The 27,271-nt window shown below is 42.5% G+C and overlaps 1 protein-coding gene across 1 annotated transcript in view; it reads right to left on the bottom strand.

The window, feature by feature from the left end:
• Positions 1 to 609: 609 nt before the first annotated feature.
• myo1g (myosin IG) overlaps positions 610 to 27,271 on the bottom strand; it is a 34,968-nt gene continuing 8,306 nt past the window's right edge. The window contains exons 14-23 of the mRNA XM_026348055.1: positions 23,561 to 23,635; positions 23,288 to 23,420; positions 21,697 to 21,863; positions 21,169 to 21,376; positions 20,496 to 20,719; positions 19,965 to 20,109; positions 18,556 to 18,660; positions 17,738 to 17,851; positions 13,968 to 14,125; positions 610 to 1,421 (exon numbers count right to left, since the gene is read on the bottom strand). Of these exons, the coding sequence (XP_026203840.1) occupies positions 1,259 to 1,421; positions 13,968 to 14,125; positions 17,738 to 17,851; positions 18,556 to 18,660; positions 19,965 to 20,109; positions 20,496 to 20,719; positions 21,169 to 21,376; positions 21,697 to 21,863; positions 23,288 to 23,420; positions 23,561 to 23,635 (1,492 nt within the window). The 3' untranslated portion in view covers positions 610 to 1,258. The remainder of the gene's footprint in view (positions 1,422 to 13,967; positions 14,126 to 17,737; positions 17,852 to 18,555; positions 18,661 to 19,964; positions 20,110 to 20,495; positions 20,720 to 21,168; positions 21,377 to 21,696; positions 21,864 to 23,287; positions 23,421 to 23,560; positions 23,636 to 27,271) is intronic.

Genomic DNA, 27,271 nt, shown 5'->3' with positions numbered 1-27,271 from the left:
GTGTCTGTAGACTGTTCATCTCTGCTTGAAACTAGCAGCTTGGGGGTACATTAGTCGCTGGCAGCATAAAACACCTGAATATGCAGGCGAACTGCCCTATTGGTGTTGCATTGTGGGTAGTGTAGGCACAATGTGCCACAGAAATGATGAAAAATAACTATATAATTCAGTTCTACATAGATTTTTCACACTATTTAAAATGTGTGTGACTTTAGTTTACCCGGTGTTGAAGTTAACATTACCATGAGCTATTAAATTCTTCAAAGCTTAGTCTGCTTATCAACAACCAGTAAACAAGTCAGCTAACACTAACAATAAGTGAACAGTTATATTTGTCATATTTGTACCAGTAACATACTGTATGTCCTATAGGTGATTACATGTGGACACGTTTCTCTGGCAGAGGATCCAGTTTTACTGAGGCTCAAAATCAACTGTATTTGTGCAGGAAATACTCTCATTATAAAACTTTACACCGAAAAGCTTCTGATCTCCTTTATTCAGAGGTCCTTAGCTTCCTTCAAAACTACAAAATTCACCTGTGTAATGATGACACTGACTCTTCATGTAGCAAAGCATTAGGGAGAAATTAAAACAAGTGAAATTTGCTTAAGTAAATCTTGAATAATTTATTTTCTTCCACTGTTTTCCTTTTCTCTTGTGACTTCTGTCAAGGAATAATTGTTAAAGTCTGTCTCTAGTATGAAGCAGCAGGATAATGCAAGAAAAGAGATCTACGACAGCTTTGCATCATTTCTACTCAGAGTATAAAAATAAATGTGGAATGTTTTGTCTTCATTGTATTTATGCATTGTGATGTACAATTTGTCATTAAAAAGTGCATTTACTTATGTTTTGTTCCATCTTATTTTAAATAATATCCTCACATATTGCAAATAATGGCAAAAAAGTAATAAAAAATACTAGTAAAAGCAAAGACAGTATGATACATGTACGTTATGTATTGGAGCTGTGTCCTGAGTCTCTACAGAAACATAAAAACCTCTGTTTCAGAAATTTGCCTCCAAAAATTATTCAGCATTTTCGTTATTGTCCAGTGAACATTGTGCTCCTGCAGCTCAGGATTAAGAAAGCAGACTCTGCTCTGAGTTGTTAATACTTTAAAACCTTTGTGAAAAATATCTAAAGGAAGTTTTTGAGTGAAAGTCCTGCCTGACGACAATACTAAACGCAGAGCTGCAGTGTTATCAGCTACATTCTCAAAGGTAAACTGTGGTGGTTCGGTTGGAGGGACGGTTTAGTTGGCGGGGACAAGCAGGATGAAACCATCTCGGCTCTTCTTGAAATCTGCGATGCTTTGGCCGGGTTTGGTTTCCACTGTGACGCTCTTGGGTTTCCCTCTCATCTGAAGCTGCACAGCTGAACAGCAAACCTTCACAGGAAACTGGACTTTTCTTATGCTGGAAGACAAAAAGACAAATGATGTGATCAGACGTAAGTACTGCTGGGACACACGGGGGCTGGAGAGAGGCAGCAGAATAAGTTCAGCAGACAACCTGTTGTGTGTTATTCTGCTTAACTAGACCCCCGTCTTACAACAGGCAAAGGCATCTTAAAGAAGGGGGCTGACGTCTCCCCAGTACAGTGGCACATAACACGCACTTCCCTCTAGACCACATTGGAGCTCAAGGCCATCAAAATAAAAGCACGGAGTCCAGACCCACAACTGCCACTGTTCAGATCCAGAGTTCAGTTGCTCACACGTTCGGCCGTTCTGCTGACAGCTGGGATGAGGAAGTGTGGCTCTGATGCTTGACTGGCAGGCTGCTGCACAGTCAGCTGAAGATGATCCAGTGTGAAGTCACTGCTTCCTCTTGGCACTCGGGGTTCCTGCGGCCTTAGCCCGGCCACACCAACCCCACTGCTCTAAAAACGCAAGCCGGTCCGACACATGGCTCATGCATACAAAGAGCTTTATACTGGAGCCACCTACGTCACAGTCAGACGCCCGGGGGACTCGGGGAGGATGCTTGATATTCCTGCTTGTGAGCACATTTCTCCTATGAATGCATTTGGCTTGTTGTGGATCTATCAGGAAGCACACTTTGTTTGAACCCACCTTCAAGGCTTTATAAAGGCAGATGCAGGACAATATTTGCCAAACAGCTATTTTTGGACGTCTTTGAATGTTGGTAATCTGACGATGAGCAGGGCTGGATCATGCACATGGGCCAACTTGGCAACTGTGGGCTTTCAAAAACATGGCTGGAAATCATGGCAGAGGAAGTTCCACTTCATAAAGGTGAACTTAATTTATGCAGATTACGTAATGTTGAATCGTTATGCAATAGTGCTGGCAGGTAGGTGCATTAAACAAACAGAGAATAGAAGAACAGAACTTCCACCTCTATAATACTATTAAATATCTGCAATGACACTGCTCATTATTAGCTATATCATTTTAATGCATTTAAAGGTAAGAGGCATCTAGTTGGGGTCTCAAGTCTCCAACCGATGGTGTTAAATCATCTTTTTCATATTCTAAATAAGCTGCTTCATGCTGGCACACTATTTGTTGTCCCAGTGCTAAAAGAATTCGAACTCAGTCACTGCAAAGCCACACCAACAGGTGTGGCCCCCGCCTGCTGAACCCCCTAAACCAGCTGTCCTGTCCTACTGGTACAGGGACAAAGCCAACACAGAAACCCACGGACCTCCGCACGGTTTTGATTTGTCAGAGATACTGACCTCATCATACTGGCTACCACAAGTGAAACCCAAGACGGGCGGAGTGTGTTGAGAAAAGCTTCTGGTTGTGCTGGAGAACAGAGGATGATAGGCTGCGAGGGCCTGTGGTGCAGCAATGTGCAGGTTTCTGCTGCAGGAGGAAATAAAGAGTGCGGAGGCTGAGGTCGTCTGTGGCTACGATTAAATACAGCTCTCTAAATATAGCTGTCACTCCTCATGTAAGGGACTGTGTTCAGACACAGCTGAGCGATAAACAAGAGCCATTTTAGCATATTTGCCAAATTACAGGATGATTTTTGTAGCATTCACACAGAGACACAGTCTTTGTGCTGCACACATACAGTAATGTGCCCAGTGTCAGCTTCATTTATCGATACACAAAGAACTGTGTGGGAGATGTAACCCTTTAACACAAATGGGAAAGGGTTCAAAAGTAACTGGATGCTCAAAAGTATGGCTGCCAGTGGCACACTGAATCAACAGGATGAATGCAGAGGTGGACAAGAGCATCCTGCCAATCTCCCATATGAACCCACAGGATGACCCTCCATCATCGTAAACATCCAAAGTGACCAAAGAGTGAATGCCAAAGTCAATCACATGAATGAATCTGAGCTGTAGTTGTGTAAATAATGAACATCCACTCTCAGAAACAAAAGGCAGAGACTAGCATGATGTTGTTATAGGTTTTACATCCACAAAACCTCTTGGAGGAGGTTTGGAAGAAGCTCACGTTCTTTCACCGCTGACACGATTTGCATCCTGAATCCAACCAACAATCAAAGCTGGTTTCTTTCCCCCCACTTTTCCAACAGTTTGAGCTGCTTAAACCTAACTCTCCTCAGAAAACTGTCAGTATTTAATGTTAACTAAGGCGCACATTAGGTTGGGTTGCTGTGAGCAGTGACAAAGCATTTTCCACATGACCATAGTCACTACTGCTGAAAATGTTCTCACATATCGAGATGTGAGAACTGTGGCTCTGCAGAAGCAAACACAGTGTGCTTCAAGACAAACACTCTATTGCTAGTGACCAATGTACCTCAATGCAACTTATTTCAAGCTCTGCAAAATGCTGCGTCATTGTGAATGTGTGTGTAAGTAGCTGGCTGGCAAGTAAGCAGAAGTCTCTGTAGTTGTTCCTGTGACAGTTTATTTTAAATTATTGTGCTTTTAACCGTGAATTCTGATTCGTTGGCAGAGAGAAGCAGGCCTTTATTTTGAGACAGGCTTATGAAATGTATTCATATTCAACTTCTACTGTTCCCCACTTAATGGAAAATCCCATTCTCCTTGTTTAGCCAAAAAGTGGCACTTGAACACACCACAAAGAGAACAGCCAGCGGCCAGCTAACAAATACAATCTGTGTCTGTGTGAGAAGAAATAACTCTCTTATCACTCGGTAAGGGATTACTGGGTGATAAGAGAGTTATTTCTTGTGTGGTCTCTTTTACTAATATACAAACAGTAAACACAACAGTGTTTGTTCAATATTTTACATTTTTTACACCTCCGCTCACCGCAGAGGGTTTATAACTAATCTAATCGAGAATGTGTCAGATAAGAAGTTGCCAATGACGCAGCCAGTCAGAGGGTTCTTTCTCCGCTGCCAATTCAACATAATTCAACATAATAAATTAGCTAAAAAGCTGCTGACCGGAGTCCAGCTAGAACCAAAGCTGCAGGACACACCAAAAAACAGATGTTCACCAATACGCCAACACTGGCCGACAGCGTGGTGCGTCACAGGCTTTAAGTTCCTTAAATAAAACACTCACACCACAATTTTCACAATTCTTGAAAAGGGGCATGACATGCAGCAAAGCTCTCCTTCCAGACTCAAACCCAGGATGCTGCTCTTATGTTGCATATGCTGCAACTATTTAGCTACCCGGGAGCTCCATAGGTGGACTTTTAATGTGAAAAACATCAGGAGATGTTGAGTTTTCTTGATGAGATTACAACAAAGAGGAAGAGACTGGAATTTAAATAAAACGTTATTTCCTCTATGCATGCCAAGTTTGCCATGTAAGCTGTCGCAGTGAGCAACGTGTTTTGTTACCTGGCCTTTATTCGCGGTCAACGTTTGGAGATGTGTGTAGCCGCTCCTTTACAGGCTATTTGAATACTTTACATGAGAGTTTATGGTATCTAAACGTCTCAGCCAGGGCGTGAAGCACCTTTAAAATGGCCTCCGCGGGGACAATAAAGCCAGTGACACACAGGCCAGTGGTTTGATTGATTTGTAGACGGTGTGTGTGGTCTGTTTGTGTTCCTGTGAGCATACTGGGATTCAGTATATAAACATAGCCCACAGTCTGCTGTCTGCCAACCAGTCCTCATGCTGCAGCTGAATCATTTATCTTTAGACAGAATTGGGGCGCAGCATCAGCTCCTGGAGGAGCCAGTAGACCCCCTGCCTCATCTTCCTTTTTAAGCCTCCATGCAGTCCTCCAACTTTTCTCCCTGTCATCTCCTCTCTGATGCAGGATGCTACTAATCCGATATGAATACCTGCCTCTGGTGTCTCCATTATGGAGAATTACGAGCCATTTTATTTGCAGCTGAGCTGCAAGTGCGGTGAGGCAAAGCCAGTGAGCCTGATGCTAAACCGTGTTACTGATGCTGTTGCTCCTATTGTGGGAAAATCACATCAACACACCGGGGTTGTGCAGAAGTGGCTCCCAGGGAATAATGTGCCACCGCAGGTAAAAGACTTTTCTACTGACCAAGCAGCTTTTCATACAATATTGATCGAGTTGTCCTTCAATAAATGGACTATATAAGTTTCATTTCAACATTCACAAAGGAAAAACAATAAGGCATGTACAGTAAATGCCCGTCCTTATTTACACTTTTTCAAGCTACATACCTAAATAAACACTGAGAGAAGTTTTTATTGCTTCAATAACTTCTTCTCAGTTTCAAAATCAATTTCAAATGCACTTTTTTGCAACAATATACTCTAATCTTAATTTAAAAATAATGAGGAAGCTGCAGTTTTACATGCATGTCTTAATGTTTACGTGGACAACTTAACTTATGAACTTGTGATCTACTAACTAGATCACAAGTTAACTGCAGCGTAGGTGAAGATAACGACAGCAAAACACCAAGTAGCTTTAACCACGGTGTAGTGATGGCACAAGAACACAATATGTGCAGGTACCTATTCAATGTCAGTGATCACTTTAAATCAAATGGCTGTCAGAGTGGTTAATAAGCAGCAGTCTGCTCCCAGTGATCCCACAGGTACCAGACACGATGAAAATAACAAAACACACAAGCTGTCTCACACACTGACAACTCTCGCTTTTTGTTTCTATCTCACAAAAACACTGTAATAACACTTCGGGTGTTTGAAGGAAATAGCAAAAAGAAAGAGCTTCGCACCTCAAATCATGCTGCAGCACCTTCCTTCAGATGCTGTTAATGAGAAAACGCACATTATAAAGCCCACATCAGGCTCTGAGTTTTGCACTAAGGAAAAAGGTCAGAGGGGTGCTCATCACTGCACCGCCCTCCCCATCTCCTACTACAGTCTAACTCCTCTCTGTCATGTGCCTGTCTCCTTTTCTCCCCCCATCAGTGTCACCATGTTTAGGTATAATTGGGTCTCAAGAGGGGATCAAACAGCAGAAGCGTCCAAAGACTGACGGAGCAGAGCAAAATCTGACCTGGGTCAGCAGACGTCAGGCTCAAACAGCAGGCAGAGTGATGGACAGGAGATGAAACAAGGAGCATGATGGACAATGATTAGAGTTCTGACGTTCCTGTTAGACAACTGATGGTCTAATGGAAATTTAGCTCCATGCACAGCTGCTGTGTCTGTTTATTCGCCCCATGGGACTGTATTTGTGCTCAGCTCAGCTCCTGATTCAATTCAGAACTCACCAGAGACTCCAGCTCTTTATGACATCTCCCTCCAGTCTCTCTCCTTTTTCCTCTTGTCTCTGCATGTTTGTGAAGCAAATATTTTCAACTTGTGCCAAACTGTAAATTTGTATTTTTCCACTGACTTAGTGCATCATATTAGGAAATGAGGAGATTGGTAGATGGAAAGCTGATATGAGTCAGTTTCTTCCTGTAATCCAGGATTAGATTTTTCAAAAGATAAATTCAAGAATTCATGGAATATGTTTATTTGTAGGAGTATGAGACGGTTTTCTGTTGTAATTGTTTTTAGGCAGTAGTTTTGGGTAATATGCTTTTTTTTTTTTTGCGGTGGATGTTCGTTGATGAGACCATCAGACAAGTCATTTTAGTGAATTCAGATTAATTTAGAATAAAGACTAGAAACGAGAAAATAATCATCTAACTCTCCGCCATTGTCATTTCTTAATGCTCACTTTCGATCTTTCAGTCAGATCAAATCTTTTTAGCACCAGCAGAAACGCAATTTGTGCAATTTCCATAAACACTGCTACATATATTCTTTAATAGTTTGTCTTTAACTGTGAACTTGAGGTTTCTACAACCTGAATCTCCAACACAACATATGCTAATAAATAAATAAAAACACGATTCTGATCTGACAGCGTCAGCAGAGCCAAACACTGGACATGAATCATATCTCGAACCACGTATGAAAGTGGCACTGAGTCACCTCAGCTGCTTTATTGTAATTTCCTAATTGTTGAACTTGAATAACAAGTGGACGCTGACTCATTCTCACCTGTAGGCTTCCATCCATCAGAGCCCACCTCCTCCATCCCACAGCCCCCCGTCTTCCATCTCACCTTCCCGACTCCCCCTTGTCAACACAAGCCAGTGATTTCCCCCTCCAGCGTTAATTAGCAGTTCCCCAGCTGCCTGGCAACCATCACCGAGGCAACAACAGCATCTGCGGCCCCGACAACAGTGGCAAGGTGGGTCGAGGCCACTCGAGTCCTCGGGTGTGAGGTGGCAGAGCGGGCGAGGGGCAGACCGTCCTGCAGGGTTGGATTCAGCATCACGGTGCTGATCATCACTAATCTCATCCGTCATAATTACAATCAGCGTCATCAGAAACAGTGGGCATTTCTCAGCCAGCTGCACCCTGCGTCTTAAGTGTCCTCCGGGGAGGCTTTCTGGGAAAAAAATGAGTCATAGCCGAGTGAACGCATGTAATGATTCCTTTCTACAAAAGTGTAAATATGGCTTAAGAGCCAAAGCCAACAGTGAGGTCTTGTACACGCACATGGCTTGAATCATACATGTGTATCATCAAATGTGAAGATCTGCACTTTAACAGTACTGGCTCTGATTAATAATTAGGACCGCTGACATATTATTTCTGAGATAAGAGCAGAACACGTCTGTTCTTACACTGTCAAATGAGTTTGACAGTGAGGGAGCATAAACAGGAAGAGCAGGCCGTCTCTTCAAATCCATTATCAATAAGTGAAGACGGCTGAACGCTATCAGGAGTTTTTAATGCAGCAGAAACACGAAGTCCTCCTCAGTGAAAGTCAGCTGCTCATCATGGTTCAAACATCTTCAAACAACAGTCGAGCGTGCGGAGATAAAGACTCATATTTTTACTGATGAACTCACGTACAGCCTCCAAAACTACACTGAGACTGTTGTGTAGGGTACAAACGTTGCTGAGGAATCCATTTGTTGCACCCCGTCGACTTAAAGGCAGCACGTGTGTGCCGCTTGAATCCACAAAGACGCCCTTTGATGCAGTTTCGAGGTCAGTAGCTGACTCTTTGAGTGCGCCCAGGAGGCTTTATGATGCTCACACAGAAAGTCCCAGGGATTTAACCACCGAGCTGGAGCCACAGTCAGGATGCCTTTGTAAAAAAGCTGCTCCTCCACAGTCCAGGTCTTTGATGTAAATGTGTGGGATTGTACAAAATATGATGTAGTACTCAGTGTTTCTGAGTTTCTCACACATTTGATGTTTCTCCACCCTCACTGTTAAATCCTTCTTCTGCTGCTGAAATCCAACTATAATATGACTTTTTCTGCACCATGCACATCTGCTTCTTTTTGATGGGTAGCAACATGATGAATACATACAGCGCACACAGAGACATGCAATCAATTATAAGCTATAAGCTGCATGATTTTTACAATAACTTTTTTATACGACATTTCTGATATGTCTTCTTTACGAGGACGTGTCATCACTACTGGAATGCGACTGTCTGCTAAACATAAACATAAAACCTTCGACCCACTCTTAATTATTACCCAAATGTTTTTCTGTGTGTCTGTGCTAAATACGAAGGGTGATAGAGACACAGTAGGCAACTTTCTCTCTCATCACACATGGCTTGGGGGCTCTCAGCTTGCACAGTGCACTAGTCAAATATGTGGGGTGGAAAAAGAAGGTGCCAACAGGTTGCTTGAAATAAATAAGCATCAACACCTCTGCTGAATAATGGTCGAGGGAAGAATTCAATAGCCGATCTGAAAGGTCTCTGTAACTCCATCTACAGCTAATGTAGAAAAGGAAACATTTCATTTTAATGCATCTGAAGCACGTGTGAGAATATGATTGTGATTTAAAAAAAATCAATTGTGCAATTTTTGATGAGATTACAGCCAAATGATTACAAGAAGGTAGTTGAACCCATAATAAAAACAAAGCGAAGCCTGTGTGTAATGAAGGTCACATGGTAGCATATCATCATCTTTCACAGAGACATGTAATGTGCCACTGGCCAAAATACCAACCGGAAAACAACAACTTTTATTATGAGGAGGGAAGAGAACCGTAATATTAATTCTGTCTGAATGAGGCTTTTGTAAAACAGACAGAGTCTCACTGTAGTTCAGCCATGAAGGAAGTCGCTGTATAAATATAAATATATATAAAACTGTCCAATCAAATTTGTCCACATCCTATTAGTAACATTAGACACACACCAACGGCGGCTCTGTATCCGTGCTGCTGAAATAGTGCCTGCAGAAACCAGCACCAAAATACTCTTTATACTTCATTTGAAGGTTCACGTGGTGCGAGAGAAACGTGTCTAGAAAGTCTGACCCCAAGTTAAATTTGTCATGACTGACCCTGAAACTTATGGCCTGAAAGAAATGCTGCATTCACAGTGAAGGACACTTTTCCACAAACAGAAAACTTAAAAACTGCTGGATTTCTGTTACTGTGGTTGTGATGATGAAGTTTATTGGTCTTTTATTTTAACCGGCCCCTACACTTACACTTTATTAATTGCTGTAAGCTCTATTTATAGTTACACAAGCTGGCAGCTAAGTTATGTTTTTATGTCACTCACATGTAAATGCTGTGATAAAAAACACGTTATACGGCGTATTGTGAGAGGTTAAATTCATCACCTTCCTGTCTGATGCAGTCTGGCTCTAACCAGCATCTAAATTCAGGCTGGACTTTGTGGCTAAATGGGGACGATCAGTGAAACGTCTGACCTGCCAGCTGTATGACAACTGGGAAGGAAGTAGGTCAGTGTTAATATACTGTACACTATTTACGTCCACCTGGGTTTAAAGCTGTTGCCATAGTTACTCTCCATACACTGTGATCCTGTGCCATGTGAAAAACCAAAAGTAGAATCAGATCAGAAGCTGCGAGGTGGAAAACCCTCGGGGGAGAGTGAGCGGAGGGGAACGAGCTGCCCGAAGAGAGAGCAGAGAGCAGAGAGCAGAGAGCAGAGAGCGAGCTGCCTGTTTCTCCTGTTGCTGCAGACGAGGACCGACTGAGACGAGCACATTGAGGACAGCCACTGAGGGAGAAAAGAGAGGGGAGGCAGGGAAACAGAGGAGGATATTTCAGGCTTAGGATGACGCCTTTCACGACCTAAAAAGTGAATTTAGAAAGAGGGGGCTGATTTCGCCTGCGCCTGCACTAACTGACAAACTGTCGAGGCCCAACGAGGTCAAACGATGAAAGTCGTGTCCTGTCCTTAGACTCAATCAATCACCGGTCACTGAGTGTGTGTGTGTGAGGGGGTGTTTCTCTTTGGTCACCAGCCACATCACAAGACCACTCACAGATGCTTTGAGGTTAATGAAATCACGTTTTTTTTTTTTTTTTTTTTTGCTGCATGAGGATGGGAGGGGTGACCCAGAAGATTGCTATAAATGCAACACCGTCCCAGGTCTTTCCATATTCATAAACTGCTGATTTGGAGAAGAGCAGGGAAGATTCTGGAGAAGAAGAGACGGAGCAAACCAAAACAAATTAAAGACAGATCTTACACTGATGCTAAGAAGGAAAACCTCATAGTTTACTGACACTCACCAGATTTCAGGCTGAGAAACACAGAATATCATCGATCAATGAAGTGAAAGAACAGGAATCTAATTATTATTATTTAAAATTACTTCCTTTTGTGATTAATTGTTCAGTTATTAGTATGAATCAGCCCTGAAATGTCAATAAAAATATCACAACATACAGATGCTATTTTAAAATGCTAATTTTTGTCAAGCAACACAGCTCGTATAGACACTTTTATTACACTGTGTAAAGAGTCTTTGGCCGCGATCATTAAGATAATAAAATCCCCAGATTGCCTTTTAAGTAAAGAATCCTCCTGAATCTTTTAAGGCCGTGCAGATCATACCCTAAATCCTGCTTTTAGCCCACTCATACTCCCCCAGCTGTCCCAGCAGATGGTCTGCAAGTCCAACCCCCTCAAAAACACACATTTACTACATCTCTCTCAGTAAACATACTGACACACACACACTCTTCATTCATGCTGACAGCTCAGACACAGGTGACAGGAAGAGAAAACAGGGCAGAGACAGGGGTGAGAGGATGGAGGTACGTACAGGAAAGAGCGACGGGTGAAGAGGAGAGAGTGGAGGAACGCGCTCCGCCGAGGGAGCAGGAGACGGATGTGACATGACAGTAAACTAGGCAGCTCGTCTTCGCCGCCCTCGCCGACAACACAGAGTGGCTTTGAAGTCAGGTTTCACCTTGTGCTGTGTTATGCTGCCTTTGCTGACCCAATTTTGAACAACTCACTCTCTCTCTCATCAGTAAACACTCCCAGATCTGCTCTCTCAGGTTGGAATAGAGCAGTTTATAAAAATCTGAGGAGTCACAATCACTCCATTGACTGTTTCCCCCCTCTGACCATCCTCCCTGCCTCACAAACCTAAATGACGGGCGCGTGACTCTCATAGTCTGGGATCTAATTTCATGACAGAAGGGAAGAACAAGTGGAGTGTGTTTGTGCGTTGTCTTCCCCCCCCTCCCCTTCGCACATGCTCACACACTTACACAGCTCACCCCTGACTTTGTCTCATTGTGATGAGTGTGCTGGTGGAGGTCGGGACCTCTTCCATTCACCGCAGATGGTGGCACAAAGACAGGCGGAGAGCTGAAGCCAACTCCTGATGGTCGACTCTCCTCTGTGACGCCCGCCACACCCCGGTCAGAGCAACGCAGCTGCTGCAGGGTCCCTGGTGATGCAGAACCCCCCCCCAACCCAAACCAAAAGTCCAAGACTCATAAAACTTACAAAAGCCTCACCAGGGATCTGGGACCAGCAAGCTGAACATACACAGAAAGACTCATAAAGGTGGGAACACACACCCTGGAGCGGCTCCCGTCTGCCCAACGTTATTAATGTTTCACAGCACTGAGTTACAGTCAGGGAAAGATCGGGGGCTGGTTTCATCGAGAAACAGTCACTTCGCACACACACATAATGTTTGTTTTAAAATTCAATCACAAATATCTTTTTAAAGCCAAAAACAGTGTTCAAATAGTAAAAATGAAACATTTTGATGTTGAGACTCATGAGTTAAAGAAAAATGGGTCTGAAATACTTGTGGACTGCACATTATGAGCATGCTGTTCAATGATGCTCAGCGATATTGCAAACTAGTCTTTTAAAATCCAAATTTCATACAGTTTTGTATTATTTATTTAATCTTTCCATATTACAGCTCCACAGGAGAGAAACTCCTCATCACTGGTCTAAAATGGTCTTAAAATGTCAATAGTCATTTATTATAACTATTTCTGGGACAATACATCATCCAATAAAAGCAGATATTGTGGCAGGTTCAGCCATCGTTATGTATCTTTGTGGTATTTTTAATTATTTATGCATTTGTGTACTTTTAAATCCAAATAAACAAACTAGTCTCAGTGGAAATCCACCAGAGAGAGGAGCTCCACTGTGTGTTTTGTTGTGTTGTGTCGTCACTCAGTGTGGTCCTGACTGGATTTGTAGGATTACTTTAGGAGACCAATCACTGCAGACCGGGTGCTGTCTTAGTGGGGAGTAGTTACGACAACACACCCACCCTTAAACACACACACACACACACACACACACACACACACACACACACACACACACGGAGTCCCAACCAAAACAGTCTGCTCTGTGTGAAAACTTGCGGGTTGTGCCATTCAAATCCAGTCTGGCAGAGACGAAGTGGGTGGATGTGAATCAGATTTATAAACAGCAATGACAAATCAGCTTCCGAATGATAAATGTGATAAATGTCAGCGTGACTGATTCATTTCACAGCGGTTATTCAGAGCGGGGCACAGGCACCGACAACTATGACAGTGATAAATGCCAAGAATATGATTTGTGTAATTGTTATGCTGCATTAATAGACTTCGCTTTAGCCATTGACCTGCAACAATGAGTTCAACGTGTTGTTTATTCATGTGACACCAAGACCCAAAAGGCGGCATGTTTTCTTTCCAAACAATCACTTCACCTGCTGATCTCACTAATTAACCTCCCTTCTCTGTTTAGTTCCAGTGAAAACTCTGATTATATAGACTATACAAAGCAACTATATACTTTAATGTTCAGAAACGTGTCTCATTAAAATAAAAAATGTAAAACATCTCTGAAGATAAATCAAATATCAGATGAAAGTCTGAAAACTAAATATGAGTCAGTGCAGCAGATGTGCTTGTTTCTGCTTGTTAATCATTGTGAGACTCTGAAAACCCTCTCCAGTCGTGACAATGCTTCAGTCTTTAGATTTATTTCTACTAGCTGTAGATGACGTCTGCAGTTTTTTCAGTTGTAATAGTTTTAACGATAGTTCATCTCACTCACTAAACCACCAGATCACAGGTCACAGGTCACAGGATTCGTCTGTATGTAGAACAGCAACATCCATGATAAATGATAAACACTAATTACACTAGACACACACACACTGAAGCCCTGAAGGCTTTTGCTAACCATCAGGGCCCTCAGGGGTCATGTAATTTACGAATACTGGGAAACTAATCCTGTTACTGTAATAACTCAAATAAGGCACAAACACGACACGGTGCTTTAGTTTTGGGACTGACCGTGTGAAGTGGTCCACCAACGAGCCCACCAGCTCGCCCACTCGGTCCTGGTTGGGACACAGTTCTCCTCGCTGCACACACAGCAGGACGTCATCCTGAGAGGCCGTGTGCAGCGCCACCATCTGGTCGACCCCGCTGGTCACACTTAGACCTGTGAACTGCAAAGAGAAACAAAACCACAAACTCAGACACGAGCACAGCGATCACGGTAGTTTGTGTCTGTTTTTTATACCTCTATACTTCATTTTTGAGTTTTCAAAACAGAGTTACTTGAGGTAGTAGTTGAAATATTCAGCACTGGGGATTAGTCTCATACTGTCTCTAAGTTGTTATGAGCTAAATGAGTCCTGCTCTGTGCAGTATCTCCACCTGTTCTCTAGAATGTGGAAGGGACGTGTCTGACCAATGAAACTGTGAACAAAGAGGCACTTAAACCCAATTGATAGGCAAAGAAATGTACATGTCTGTGTAGTGCGTCATGTGCTGCAGTGGATCTACTGCTAGTAAAAACATGTCGACACGGTTGCCGTGTAAGAAAGAAATTGCATAGGAGTTGAAATTGAGATCTAAAAATGATTAATTGTGCAGCCCTAGCGTGATGAGAGAGAGCGTTACACCCACGATCATCCATGCTGGTGTTGTTATTTATTATATCTTGAAGCATGCAGACATTTAGTTTGGTTTAGTGGTGACTGTTCATGGCCTTGTTCCTAAATTTACTCCACAAGCATCCCTCACTGTGCAGCAACAGGTTGTTCCAGGAAAGAATGACACATTCATGTCACTTGAACAACTTCCAGTGGGAAAAATCTGCACAGTAGATCGCACATCAATCAAACCTGCCTGTGGGGTGTTCAGAGTTTTGTTTTTACTGCTCACGCAGCCCAGTTATTCTCCTTTTGTCTACTGATACAGTTAAGACAGTGAAAACTCTACAGGCTGACTGAGATATGCAGCGGCACATGCACGAGCTCAGAAATTCATTTGTATAAAGATGTCAGGGATTATTGCGTCAATGTATAATACCTGTGAATCTAATACAATACAGCACAGTATATCCTGGTTCAAACATCACGCCGTAAATGAAGTCAGAGGATTATTTCTGTTCAGAGTATGTAGGGTGAGAGGAACTGTGCCCGTGGTGCACGTGTGAGGGTGCAGTGAAGTGAAAGTCATGAGGCATGACCCAGTTGATATAATGTACAGATTTACAGAGGCTGAAGCAACGTGAGAGAGCGAGAGAAGGCGACAGAGGAAAACAGAAAAGTATGAGAGAGAGACCCAGTGAGGTGTGTCACAGATTTTATAAACAGAAAGGAAACGGGAGACAGACTGGACTAAGCCTCTTACAGCCCCCAGCACACACAGGTTAATCCAGCAGGGGGGGCGTTTGTGTGAAGGAGGTCCCGCACATCAAGGCCAAACTGCTCCAAACTGTCCCTTTAGTGCAGAGAAGAATGCAGATGTTATGTTGTTTGTTTGTGTTCAGTGATATTTGGATGATTCCAGTCGGTCAGTGTTTTAACTTTGTTTCTGAGAAATCATCCTTCATCCATCCGTTCGACACGGCAGATGGCTCCGTATGCTGCATGAGCCTCAGCTACTGTCGACATTAAGGAGAAGTCAGTGAGAATCACAGAGGTAATGAGTTCAGGGTGATTTGTTGTTGCAGATGGAAACAAAATTAATTCAATATTAAATGAGAATTAGTTTGATATTTTCTGATGTAGTTGATCATCTTTTGTACTAATGCTTCAACTCCAACTGTGATTCATTTAACATTGTCTGAAGAAGAAATTAATTGGACTTTTATTTTTTATTAACTTTATATTGATTAATTAATTCACTACATGTTTAAATACTGCACCAAATGTTATGTAAAAATAATCATTATTGTTGTAACTATCATTTTATTTTGTTGCGTTTTTTATGGTGGATGATTACGAGTCTTGTGCCACAATGTAAGGACGGAGCGTCACTTCTTCTTTAGTGCCCTGTTCTGTGTTTCTGACCTGGTTAAGACTCATATCCCTCAGTCTGAGCAGCAGAGCTTAATGGCGTCAGCTATCTTTAGCTGCTCCGCTGCTGCATAATGATGGTTTTTAACCCTCTGGCATGTTTCAAGCTCTCTTTCTCTCTCTTTATGTCTCACTCTAAAAACTGGACATCCAGCTGTGCTGACTCATTATGTATTGTAGATGTTATTAGTCTTAACAGAAGCTTCAGTGAAATTACAGCAGCATCCGATTACTGCAGCAGATAAAACTGCCAGTCAAACTAAATTTTGAATTTTAAATTCAGTTTCATTTCACATTCATTCAGTTTTATTCTTGATGATTTCTAAAATGTAAACTTCGAGGTTGTGTGTACACATACAGCACTTGGAATAAGTTAGGAGAAGAGTGTGGTCTGACTTAATGGAGAGTTACTTCACACACAGTCTTTAAGTCTCAGCTGTCACCATGATAAAAATCAAGAATGACCAGTACCAGTGATGGAAACATTACAGTCACAATTTAGGCACAAAGACAAAGGGATGAGGCATAAAAATTAATAGTTAGGTTTTAAATTGGTGGTGTTGTTGACCACTCGTCTTCATTCCTGTGGGGATTCTTAATAATATCTCTTCATATAGCATCTCACTGCTCTAAGTGCCTAATATTGAAGTACAACTAGTGTAGTCATTTACAGAAAAGATTTTTAAATGATTGATGAACGTAGTATTGGAACAAGACGTTTGGAGAAAATGCACTTAAACACCTAACACAGACATACACAAGCCCTTATAGTCTAAAAGGAGACACAGTGTTCTGAGTCCTTTTACTGCTCTTGTACCCCCCAGTACCCAGGTCAATGTGTGCGTGTGTGTGTGTGTGTGTGTTTGTGGAGAGAATAGAGGAAGAAACAGCAAAGCGAGAAATAAAGGACAGCTGGGATAAAGTACAAGGAGTCTGACCCACATTTGATGCTGTACGGTGTGTTTTTAATGTCTCACTGTGATGACACAAATCTTCCAAACCAGGCTGGTCCACAGTTCTCTGTCTGTTTTTCCCGTTTTGTTTTTTGGTTTTATTATTTTATTATTTAATTTATTTTAGTTATTTGTTTTTATTTGTGGAATTTTATACATTGGGACCAGTTTAAGTAGAGTACTAAAGAGCACAAGATGTGTATTTAGCTTGTGCAACATGTCTTCCCTGGAAAGTGTTCGTGGTTTTGCATGAAAAGGAAGTAGCATTTACACCCACATGATGTGTTTAAATGCCAGCATACAGCTTCAGAAAGTTACAGAAATCGTCAGTTGCGTGGTTGTTGAAATACTGATGAACAATCTGACAGGGACTTTTTTGTAGAATAGACAACGTTTGCATTACAGACCTTAATCCTAAACAGTGACAAACATGTTCAGTTTGTGTTGTTGGTTTCACATCAGTCCTGAGCTTTATAATAATAATAACAACAACTTCCTGAAGAAACTACTTGGGTATAATATAATGATGTATATTATGATATTATAGTGACAGTTTTGGTGTGAACAGCAACTTCACCAGCATATATAATATAATTATTACTTTAATTACTTATTATAATAAGTTTTTTTTTTTCAGGACATTTTAATTTAACAGGAAATCACACACAGAAGTGAGATGATTAGGAGATTAAAAAAAACATCTGACTGTTTGGGCCGTGATTGAAGAGCCAGAGATCAGATCAGATAGAAACTGAATCTTACTAGTCAACAGCAGAGAGGAATAAATGTGAGCACTTACGGAGTCTAAAGGAAGACGCTTCAAAACCTTGTACTGCTTCTTTGGCTCTAACTTGTAGACGTACTTGTCTGTGACGAGGAAGCCGCGGTCCGTGCTTTTGTTGAATCTATTCACCTGAGAGAGCAGAGCAGAGAATCACAGAGAAAGAAAAGAATAAGAGTCAACGTTTGTTCATTTCCTACTTTGTGTTTAGAGCCTTTAGTTCTACTCATAGCGTGGTTCTGAGTTGTCACTACTCTCAGTTCAGCTGCTCGTTTTCCTTGTGGAGCTGCAAACGAACATCAACACAACACGAAACAAAAGAGACAGGACAGATACACCAGTGTGTCTGTCAGCGCTGGAGCTTGTTTTGTTTCACTTTAGCCCACATATCTTCAAAGCTAAAGCTAAACCTGACTCAGAGGCAGTGGGAGAACCCTCTGTAATATCTCTGATAAGGAAAATGTGGCTGCTCTGAACCACAAGGAGACGATAAGAGCAAGTTCATCATGAGGTCAAATAATAAGCAGGGCTTTAGCTGACTCGTTTTAGGAAACTCTTAGCTCAAGTTAAACCTAAGATATGAATTCATAGTTAAGTTCCATTCATGATTAACCCTCTGATCATCTCTATCTCACTTCTTTAGGCTGTCTTCTCTTTAGGGTTGTATTCACAGTTGGAACCTGACATCTTGAAATACGAGTTGATATAAAAGTGAGTAAGTGTGCGTGAAGAAAAACATCCCACAGCTAAATAATCAAACAACAAAAGAAAGAAACTCATTGTAGCTACAAAACAGACATTTCTATTCCACAGTGTTCTTTTCTCGTGTATTGTACCTTCCGGCAGAAGCCTGAGAAGAGGACCTGACTGTACTCGTCTTTGTTCCTCAGCTCCTTCGAGACACGGATGAAGCTGGTGCTGGTCTGAGGGCAGTCTCGCTCCTGCAGAAATGAAATATCCACATTACAATTATTGTTAGGAATGCATTTGTAGATCTCTCAGTGACCTCTCTCGGCCTCTCTCAAAGCTCAGGGGCTCCAGGCTCAACAGTAAGTTTCTGTCCCCCCACAGCAAATTGCTTACTGTCTTTTGTCCTTCATCCTTTCCTCTCTGCACACTTGATCTTAAATAATGTCAGTCACATACAAGTCAGGCCGACTGCATGCTGCACTAGTTAAGATAAGATAAGATAAACTTTATTAATCCCCAAAGGGGAAATCAGGTTAGTTACACTTATCTATAAGTCTTTGTGCAAAGCTGAAGCCCTGAAGGAGGAAAACGAGTCACAGGCCAAAGGATGTGACTCAGGACTGAGCCATATTTTAGGCCTCCAGCCACCAAACATCCTCAGATTAGCTGGTAAATAAGCAGAATGTGATGAATGAATCCTTCATTAAAGGGGGGCAGTGTTCCCAAGCACCATTAGTCATGCTGTTTACCGTGAGGCTCATCACATGCACCATATACATTCAACACATGATTCTCTGTGACAAAATTAAGTGAATAATCCAGCCTGCGCGGTGGGTTTTCCCAGATATCGCCATAAAATACAAAAGGAACAAGCATTTAGTTGTGTAGCGTGTGACGCTAACTAATTTACAGTCAGTGTCATCATCTTATCTTGAGGAATAACTGTAAAGTAAAATAAAAAATGCATTAATAAATTAAATTAAAGATGCTGTTGAGGAGAAAACATAAAACTGGAGTTGCATTGACCTTTGAATTAAGTAAAAACTATAAAAACTTCACCACAACAATTACAGCCTAAAGGTAACTTTAAAAAGTACTTTTTCTGCAGTGATCAACCCAGACGCACCTAATCCATTTCCTTGTCTCGTGCTACATGGTGACACTTAAGCTATAGAAGGTCATGGAATTAGACCAAAAGTTTCAGGATTGTTTTTTCAAATGTTTACTTGTTTGTTTAAATTTCTTATAGTGAAAAGCCCCCGGCTAATTTGTAATTACAGAGTTGCATTACTTTTTTCTGCAACACCTAATAATCCTAATTACATAAATGGATTATAGAGTAGTCAATGAAGTAGCTGAAACTCCAACTTTAGAATATTTTCTATTAATTATGTATTTCAAATATTAAGAATGAACTTCTATGCTAACTGGACTTTGTTTTTGAAAAGCAAATATTAGTTTTAACTTTAAGTGTTTTAACATGAGGGATGGCAGAACATTAAATTCCACAGTACCCACGCTTCATCTTGTTTCTTCGTTTCTGTGTTATTCTTACATTGGCCAGATAGTCCCTCTCCCAGGCTCTGCTGATTCCCCAGTCTTTCCTCTCTCCACCCAGAGCCGTCAGAGCTGCCACTTTAGCCCGAACCTCCAGCATGTCAGACGGAGGGATGTTCTTCACGATCTGCCTCGCCCACCACCTGACAACAAGGGACGTGAACAAGACAGCATGCCACGTGGGTGGAGTAATACATCAAAGGTGCAACAAGAAAATACAGTAGGAGGTACAGCTTCAAGTTAAAGTCTGTCAGGGATATAAATAGACTTTATCTATCTGCAGTGCCAAAACATATTCTTATTAATCCAGAACCCACTCACGCACAAACAAACACACACTCCTAATTTAAGTTATTCATTGTATTTAAAGGAATAGTTTGACATTTTGGGCAAACTTCTCTGCAGCGTGAGATGAAGAGTGACACATGTACAGATACAGTTAGAGCTAGAAGATTCATAATTCTGGACATAAGTGGGTTAATCTCACTTTATAGACAATGAGTGCAAAGTAAAATCTAAGGGATCTGACCTGCGATGCAGCATGACTGTGTTGTTGTGAAACTGGGACAGAGCTGCAGGAGGGGTCGGCCACTCCACACTCCTCCCATAGTCGGCCATAGTTCGCACATTAGCGAACCTCCGCTCCACCTCCCAGAAGTGAGCTTTCACCTTGTAGCGCTTATAGCAGCACATGATGGCGTAGATGGCCCTCATCCGCCTGCACCTCATACGAGCTAGAGCCCCACGCCACACCTTCAAGTTTTAGAAAAACAAAGATGTTAAAGACACAAAGCAACAGAGAAGAAAGACGGCGCCTCTGTGTCCTGCTGTGGCGAAGACTTGTGCTCCAGTTAGAGCTGCAAACTTCACTGCAGAGTCCTCAAAGTAGGTCAGGGGAAAGAGAAGGGGTATGGGTATTTCATTGAGCATGTGAAGTAACTGACTTTAATATAACTGAGCTCAGGATCTCATTAATTATCACAATTATTGTTCTAGGAAATTAGGATTCAAGCTGACAGATGATTTTCAGTAAAACATAACCAGGAGCCACATATTCATGAGGCTGAGGCAAACTGCAATCTCCACTCTGAAACCCAGAAGTTGGAAAGTGGAGAAGATAATGCTGTAGGTGATTAACTGTAATCATATGATCCGAGCTGCCTGCGACAGGAACAGAGAATACTTGTACTACAGTGACTGACCTTCTGCAGGAAGAGCACCAGGATGGGGATGAGGGCCGTTCTCTCCTGTTCCAGGGTGAAAAGTGTCCGCGGCGTTCGAACAAACAGCTTAGTTTGTCCGTACGCCACGTCGTCTTGGAAACCGTGTTGGGTGATGATGATCTCCACAGCCTCCTTGTCCGACTCCATCAGGTGGTTTGGCCAGGTGTACTCACACGTCATTTTATATCTGAGGAGAGAGGAATTGGTTTATTTAAAGGGGCATAAATCCATTATGTCAATAAAGTCAATCAACTTTTACAAAAATTTTTCTTAAGCCGTGCATAAGTTCACTGTTCACCTGAACTGTAACTTGTTAGCTTGACCTCCAGCCAATAATGTTAACTTTTAAAATTCTCTATAGTCTCTATATGTGTGTACTGAAATCAAATGCACTGGTACATTCAACGCTGCAGGTGTTAAACCAGAAGTAGTAGAGAGACAGGAGCTGAAACACTGAACAAGTCTTGCTTCACAAAGCCTCTCGACACAGCAAACACGTTCTCTTACCGCTGCAGGAACCGAGTGTAGTGCTGCCTGTAGGCAAAGCCCGCCCTGCGCACCATCACATTCTCCAGGAGGCCGAGGTAGGCTACCTGGTGCCGGCAGCGAGCTTCATCAAATAACACCGGTGACTTCACCTCGTTGGGCTTTATGCATCGCACATAGTATGGCTCCTACAAGACAGAACAAAGAGTTAATAGAGTTGTTGTGCACTTTGTTTACATCCCATTATGGACCTGTAACGTATCAACTCATCACACCACAGGAAATCTTTACAGAACAATACAATAACTTTACACTTGAATGAAACATTTTGGTTCAGCAACACTGATTCAGTGTGGACTGAGGCAATATTTGTTCATGATACTCTTGTTGCATCACCTGTGAAAACTTGCACTTGTTTTTGATGTTCTGGTGTTTTTCTCACTGCTGTGTTCATCACTGTGCGAGTAAATAAACTAAACCCAGCTTGTAAACTGTCAGTGAGTCACAGCCGAGCTGCACAAAATGGCAAAGTGAGTTCAGTGGCCTTGATCGGAATCAGCAGAATATTTCAGCAGATGCTGCAGCGAGCAGCAACAGCTCATAACACACCCAGAACAAATAGCACACGAGCTTATTTAAATGCATGTTAAAACAGAGAAGAAGTCACCGGTGTGGCGTTATGGCTGGACACCGGCACATTGAGAGGGATCTCTGAGAGACAGATGCTGCTGCTGTGTTTTCACAGTTGTTCACTCTCTCTCTATAAAAGATGACCAAGTCCGAACAAAGTGAGCACTTTCTGAGGTCTCCCCTACGCCGGCGTGCATCCCATCAATGATGCATGGGTATGTGTGCCCTTAGTTTCAACTCAAAGAGTCAGTTAATGGGAACTGGGGGCAAACAAGGTGGGCAGACTGGGCACAGGAGCTCCCGAATGGCAGTTGAAGAAAGCATCTGCTCTTTCAATGTGACCTGAAGGGAAGAAAACAGTTGCCAGGGGAGTTTCCTTTCATTTTATCTCAGCCACACTGAGATGAGAGGCTACAACAGCCTGACAGCAGGCCATCCCAAAATAACAGCAGGAAATGTCAGACTTCAGCGGCCAGGTGAGGCGAGCGGAACATTTCGGGGTCCAGCACCAACTCCTCCTCACCACCCTCCACCCAACTCCGCTCACAGTCAAACAGGAGGAGGAGAAGCAACCAGTGAAAACAGTAACTCTGACACCAAATAGAGCACATTGCTATGTATAACATGTTCCTGCCGGACAGCTGCATGCTGCTTCTCGCTCCACAGTTTGTCACGCATGGTGATGAATCAAGACACACGCACACACATGTACAGCCTCAGAATAGCTTTTTAGACTGGTGCAGAGCATCCTCCAGAGTCGGAAGAAGACTGAAAATATAAACAACATAACAAGACTCCAGTGCACATGATTTGCACCCATTCCATACAAAGCCATTTTTTATGAAATTATATAAAAATATAATAAAAATAAAAGTGTTATTAATAAGTCAAAACATTTTTTCAAACACACACATAAAATTTGCTAAAATAAAGACACTAGCTGTTGTGAACTGGAAGTCAATCACAAGACGAAGCCACTGACCTTGCAGGCTAGTTTATCCACCAGGGCCACAATGGAGTTCTTGAAGAGGGTGGCAGCGGTCAGAGGTCGTTTAGTGACCTCTGTGATGCTCAGCTGACCATCTGGCCACATCTCCTTCAGGACCGGGTTGGCACTATGAGAGAGACAAGTAAAGGGGGCAAAGACCAAAGAGAGGACATCGTCAAGTAGGCCACCAGAGTGTGAAACTCACTTATACACTTAACCTAGTTACTGAACTGTCAAGAGCATCACAACTTAAATAACATTTGGCACCTGTTGTACATGAGACGCTTGAAATCTTGGAAAAGCGGGTCTTTGTTTTTGTCCAGAAATCCCTCGACGGAATATCTGGAATAGACACAGAGGGAGAGAAGGATGAGTAATTCAAACAAGGAGGGAGGCCTCAGGAAGCAAGCAGGTCAGACAGAAAGCAACAGTTTAAATAGTAAGTATCTTTCATTAAAAGGGTCATTACCCGTTAACAGAGTCCACTCTCTGCTCCAAATGATTCACAGTCCTCAGGCGAGAGGATTAGAGTAACAGTCACGCTGCTTAGTCGATTTACACATTAGGACCGTGGTCAAATTCCCCCCATCAGCTCACGTTTTGGTAAAAAAGCTAAACTGTCTACAAACTAATCTGTCTGCCCTTTTTTCAAACTGCTCACTTGGGTTTGGTGAAGCTTCAGTGGGAGGTCACGGGCGCACTGTAAGGCACAGTTACATAAGCCGTGCAGCCCCGGGATAACAGCCTGATGTAGTGTAAGCGTTGCCTCAGATAAACCTCTCTCATGCACAGTGAGGATGCCCGGCTCAGAAGCACATTCAGTTCTTTAGCTCTTTACAAAACGCACAAATTGTGCAACGGTGGAAGAAGTACTAACATGTTTTACTTAAAAAGATGATTTTATGCTTTTCAATCTGTGTTATCCAGTGTTTATGCTACATTTAGCAGAAGAAAGTACAGGTCGGGTGGAGAAGAGTGTCAGGATTGATCTGTAATAGAAAGGTATGTGCAAGAGTGAAAGGGAAGGTTTAGAAGATGGTAGTGAGACCAGCTGTGTTGTACGTCGTGGAAGATGCTGCGATTCCCGTTGGCGAAGGACGGACACGATAATAAATTAGTATATCAGAAGGACAGAGCAGCTAGGACAGGTTGGATTAGAGGGAATAGATAGTTTGGGCTTGTAAAGAGGAGGAATGCTGAAGATGGTGCAGCCAGAGAAGGGAAAGAGGAAGATGAACCTCCTCCGTGGAAGACCAAGGAGGAGGTTCATGGAGCACCACAGCGATATGCAGGAAGTCGGTGTAACAGGAAGAAGTGTTGAAAAGAGTGAGACGGAGACAGATGATCTGCTGTAGCGACGCCTAAAGAGAGAAGAAGAAGAAAAAGACAGAGAACATCTGGACAACCCGAACCCTGGGACAAGGAGTTCTGTATTTTATCATCCATTTAAAATCTTCATCCAGTAACTAGTAACTATTCTGTAGTTCCTCTGAGGTAAGTAGCACCACATTTTATTGTGGTTAAATAGAACTCTACTACACCTCACAACTGCAGTACTTGATTAAACATAGTCTCCACCATCACAGCAGCTCCAGTTTTCTTCAACACACACATTTCTTCTACATATTCTCTGTGCATCCTCCCTACACACACAAACACACACACACACACACACACACACACACACCACAAACACACACACACACACTGTCACATGTTGTCTGTGACTGTGTGCGAGGCCGTCACATCTGGAGGCAAAGAAGCATAGGCTGGATGTGACAGATGTGTCCCCTTGGCTCATGGGTGCCAAAACCACCTGACCAGATTCTGGGAAGCTCACCGAATAGACAGAGTGTGAAAGGAAGAGAGCGAGCGCTCAGAAACAAAATAACAAAACACATCTACTCATGTACAATGACAGTACAGTCGCTGGGACAAGACAGACAGGAGAGGACATGCAGAGACAAAGGCAGCAGCTCCCCAGAGAGAGAAGGATGATTTATAGGAAAGTATATTTAAGTATGAAGGTCAGGGCTGGTGCTAGAAGAGGGGGGTGTGGTACAAGGTGAAGGAGAGACCACAGTGAGATAACCAGGCAACAAAGATGTGGGATTTCTTGCAATACAAAGCAGTGCAGTAAGGGGATATGATATATCTTATGACTGCCCAAAGTGCTGCATGTGCACGCTGAAATACTGCAGGGAATTAAAAATGTGGAAGGCGAGCAGAGCCAGGTGAGAGTAGCAGTGCGGCGAGGGGAGAAAAAGAGGAAACAGGATGTGGGAAGGAAAAGAGGAGAAGAAGCGAGTGAAGTAGGTCAGAGCTTGTGATTGTGGTAGTGGTTTGGTGAGAGTGGAGGGAGGGCGGACCAGCGGGTAGAGAGGATGAGTGTATATTTAGCCAGAGTAAAGACAGACTTAGATGTGATGGGATGGGATGGGACAGGGGATGATGAGGGGCCAGTGCCACCAGGAAGTAATATACCAGGGGTGACAGCTCAGCTGGAGCAACCCTGATGTGACCCTGAGACAAAATGAGGCCAGTGACGGGGACACGCGGTGACAGAGACAGCCATCTGTCGTTACTACTGCAGGTCTGTCACACACACGCTGATCCAGCTCGTTACACTAACGGTAACGGTGGTCAGAAGTGTATTCACTGAAAGACGTCAGCTCTGCAGGAAGTACACGTCAGAGTATTTACAGGTGTGCAAGGTGAACTCAGCGTACAGTCTACACCGACTGAGCTGTCACGCATCTTCTGCAAATTACCTGTACAACCTTTTAGCTTTAGCTCTCCTGTAAATAACATGCACTGTCTATCTCATGGTTTTCCATGTAAATAAAGTTTGTATTTTTTCAATTTTTTTTATTTAACATATGCTGTTTTTTACATTTAGCACCTACAATGTCATCTTATCTATTAAATATGTCGGAATAAGAAGGAATCAAATAGCAGTAACTACTTTTTGGCCACCTGGGTGCAGCATAAACAGCACTAATTGATTGATGACTTCACACACATCCAGAGGTTATGGAGCAACGTTAGCACTGCTAGTTGAGGCTATTAACTGAAACGTATTATTAATTTCTATGAAACCTAAAGGAGCTTTACTTTCCACTTTACTATCCATTACATACTATTTATTTTACCATTGTACTACTGAGAGGCAGCATGAAGGAGGGAAATGGGAGGAAACACTGTCTGGGAGATCAAGCTTGAGCTTCAAAGACGGATGAACATCGTCTTAGCCTGGATTTCCCCGAGTCAAACGGCCTAAAGAAACGCTTCTTGATTATTACTACAACTCTCAGAGCCAAAATGGTCTCATCAGCTGGCTCCATCCCTCCTCCTCCTCCTGCGCTCGTGTTCCCTTGACATATTAGTGTCCTTCCCCTCTCTAGATTGAGGGCAGTACACGTGAGCTGTGAGGATCTTCTGAAACCAAAGCCATGGCAGATGATTGTTGGCCAGGGGCCTCGTCTGGCCACGTTTAAATCCAGCGAACATATTAGGGAAGTGGAGCAGTGGTGGACAAGGAAAAGACGAGTGTTTCATTTCTAGTCTGTGAGAAATGAACTAAACAACCACTAACACCATTTAGCACTGTTGCATACAAAGTATTATAAACACATATGTATATATTTATAAATATATGAAACATCTCATGTTTAAATTAGGCCCAGTATGTTTGTCACCTCAGAAGAATGTATCATGATTTATATCAAACTGGATGGATTTAACCAGATATTTAAAACCGTGGTTTGAACCGAAATGATAAAAAAAAGCCATTTAAAAAAAGACAAAGATATTTAAAGTCCGATTTCCTTCCTGCCATCAAGCATGCATGCAAAACACACATATGAAGTATTTATCTGTGATCGTTGATTGTGTTAAACGATGATAATCTCTCCTTTATCCACAGTGAAACATCATTGATTAGGATGCGAGGAATGTATTTTCAGGTAATTAATGATA

The sequence above is a fragment of the Anabas testudineus genome, chromosome 11, assembly GCF_900324465.2.
Source record: "Anabas testudineus chromosome 11, fAnaTes1.2, whole genome shotgun sequence".
NCBI classification, from domain to species: Eukaryota; Metazoa; Chordata; class Actinopteri; order Anabantiformes; family Anabantidae; genus Anabas; species Anabas testudineus.
This window is presented reverse-complemented; position numbering and strand designations above follow the sequence as displayed.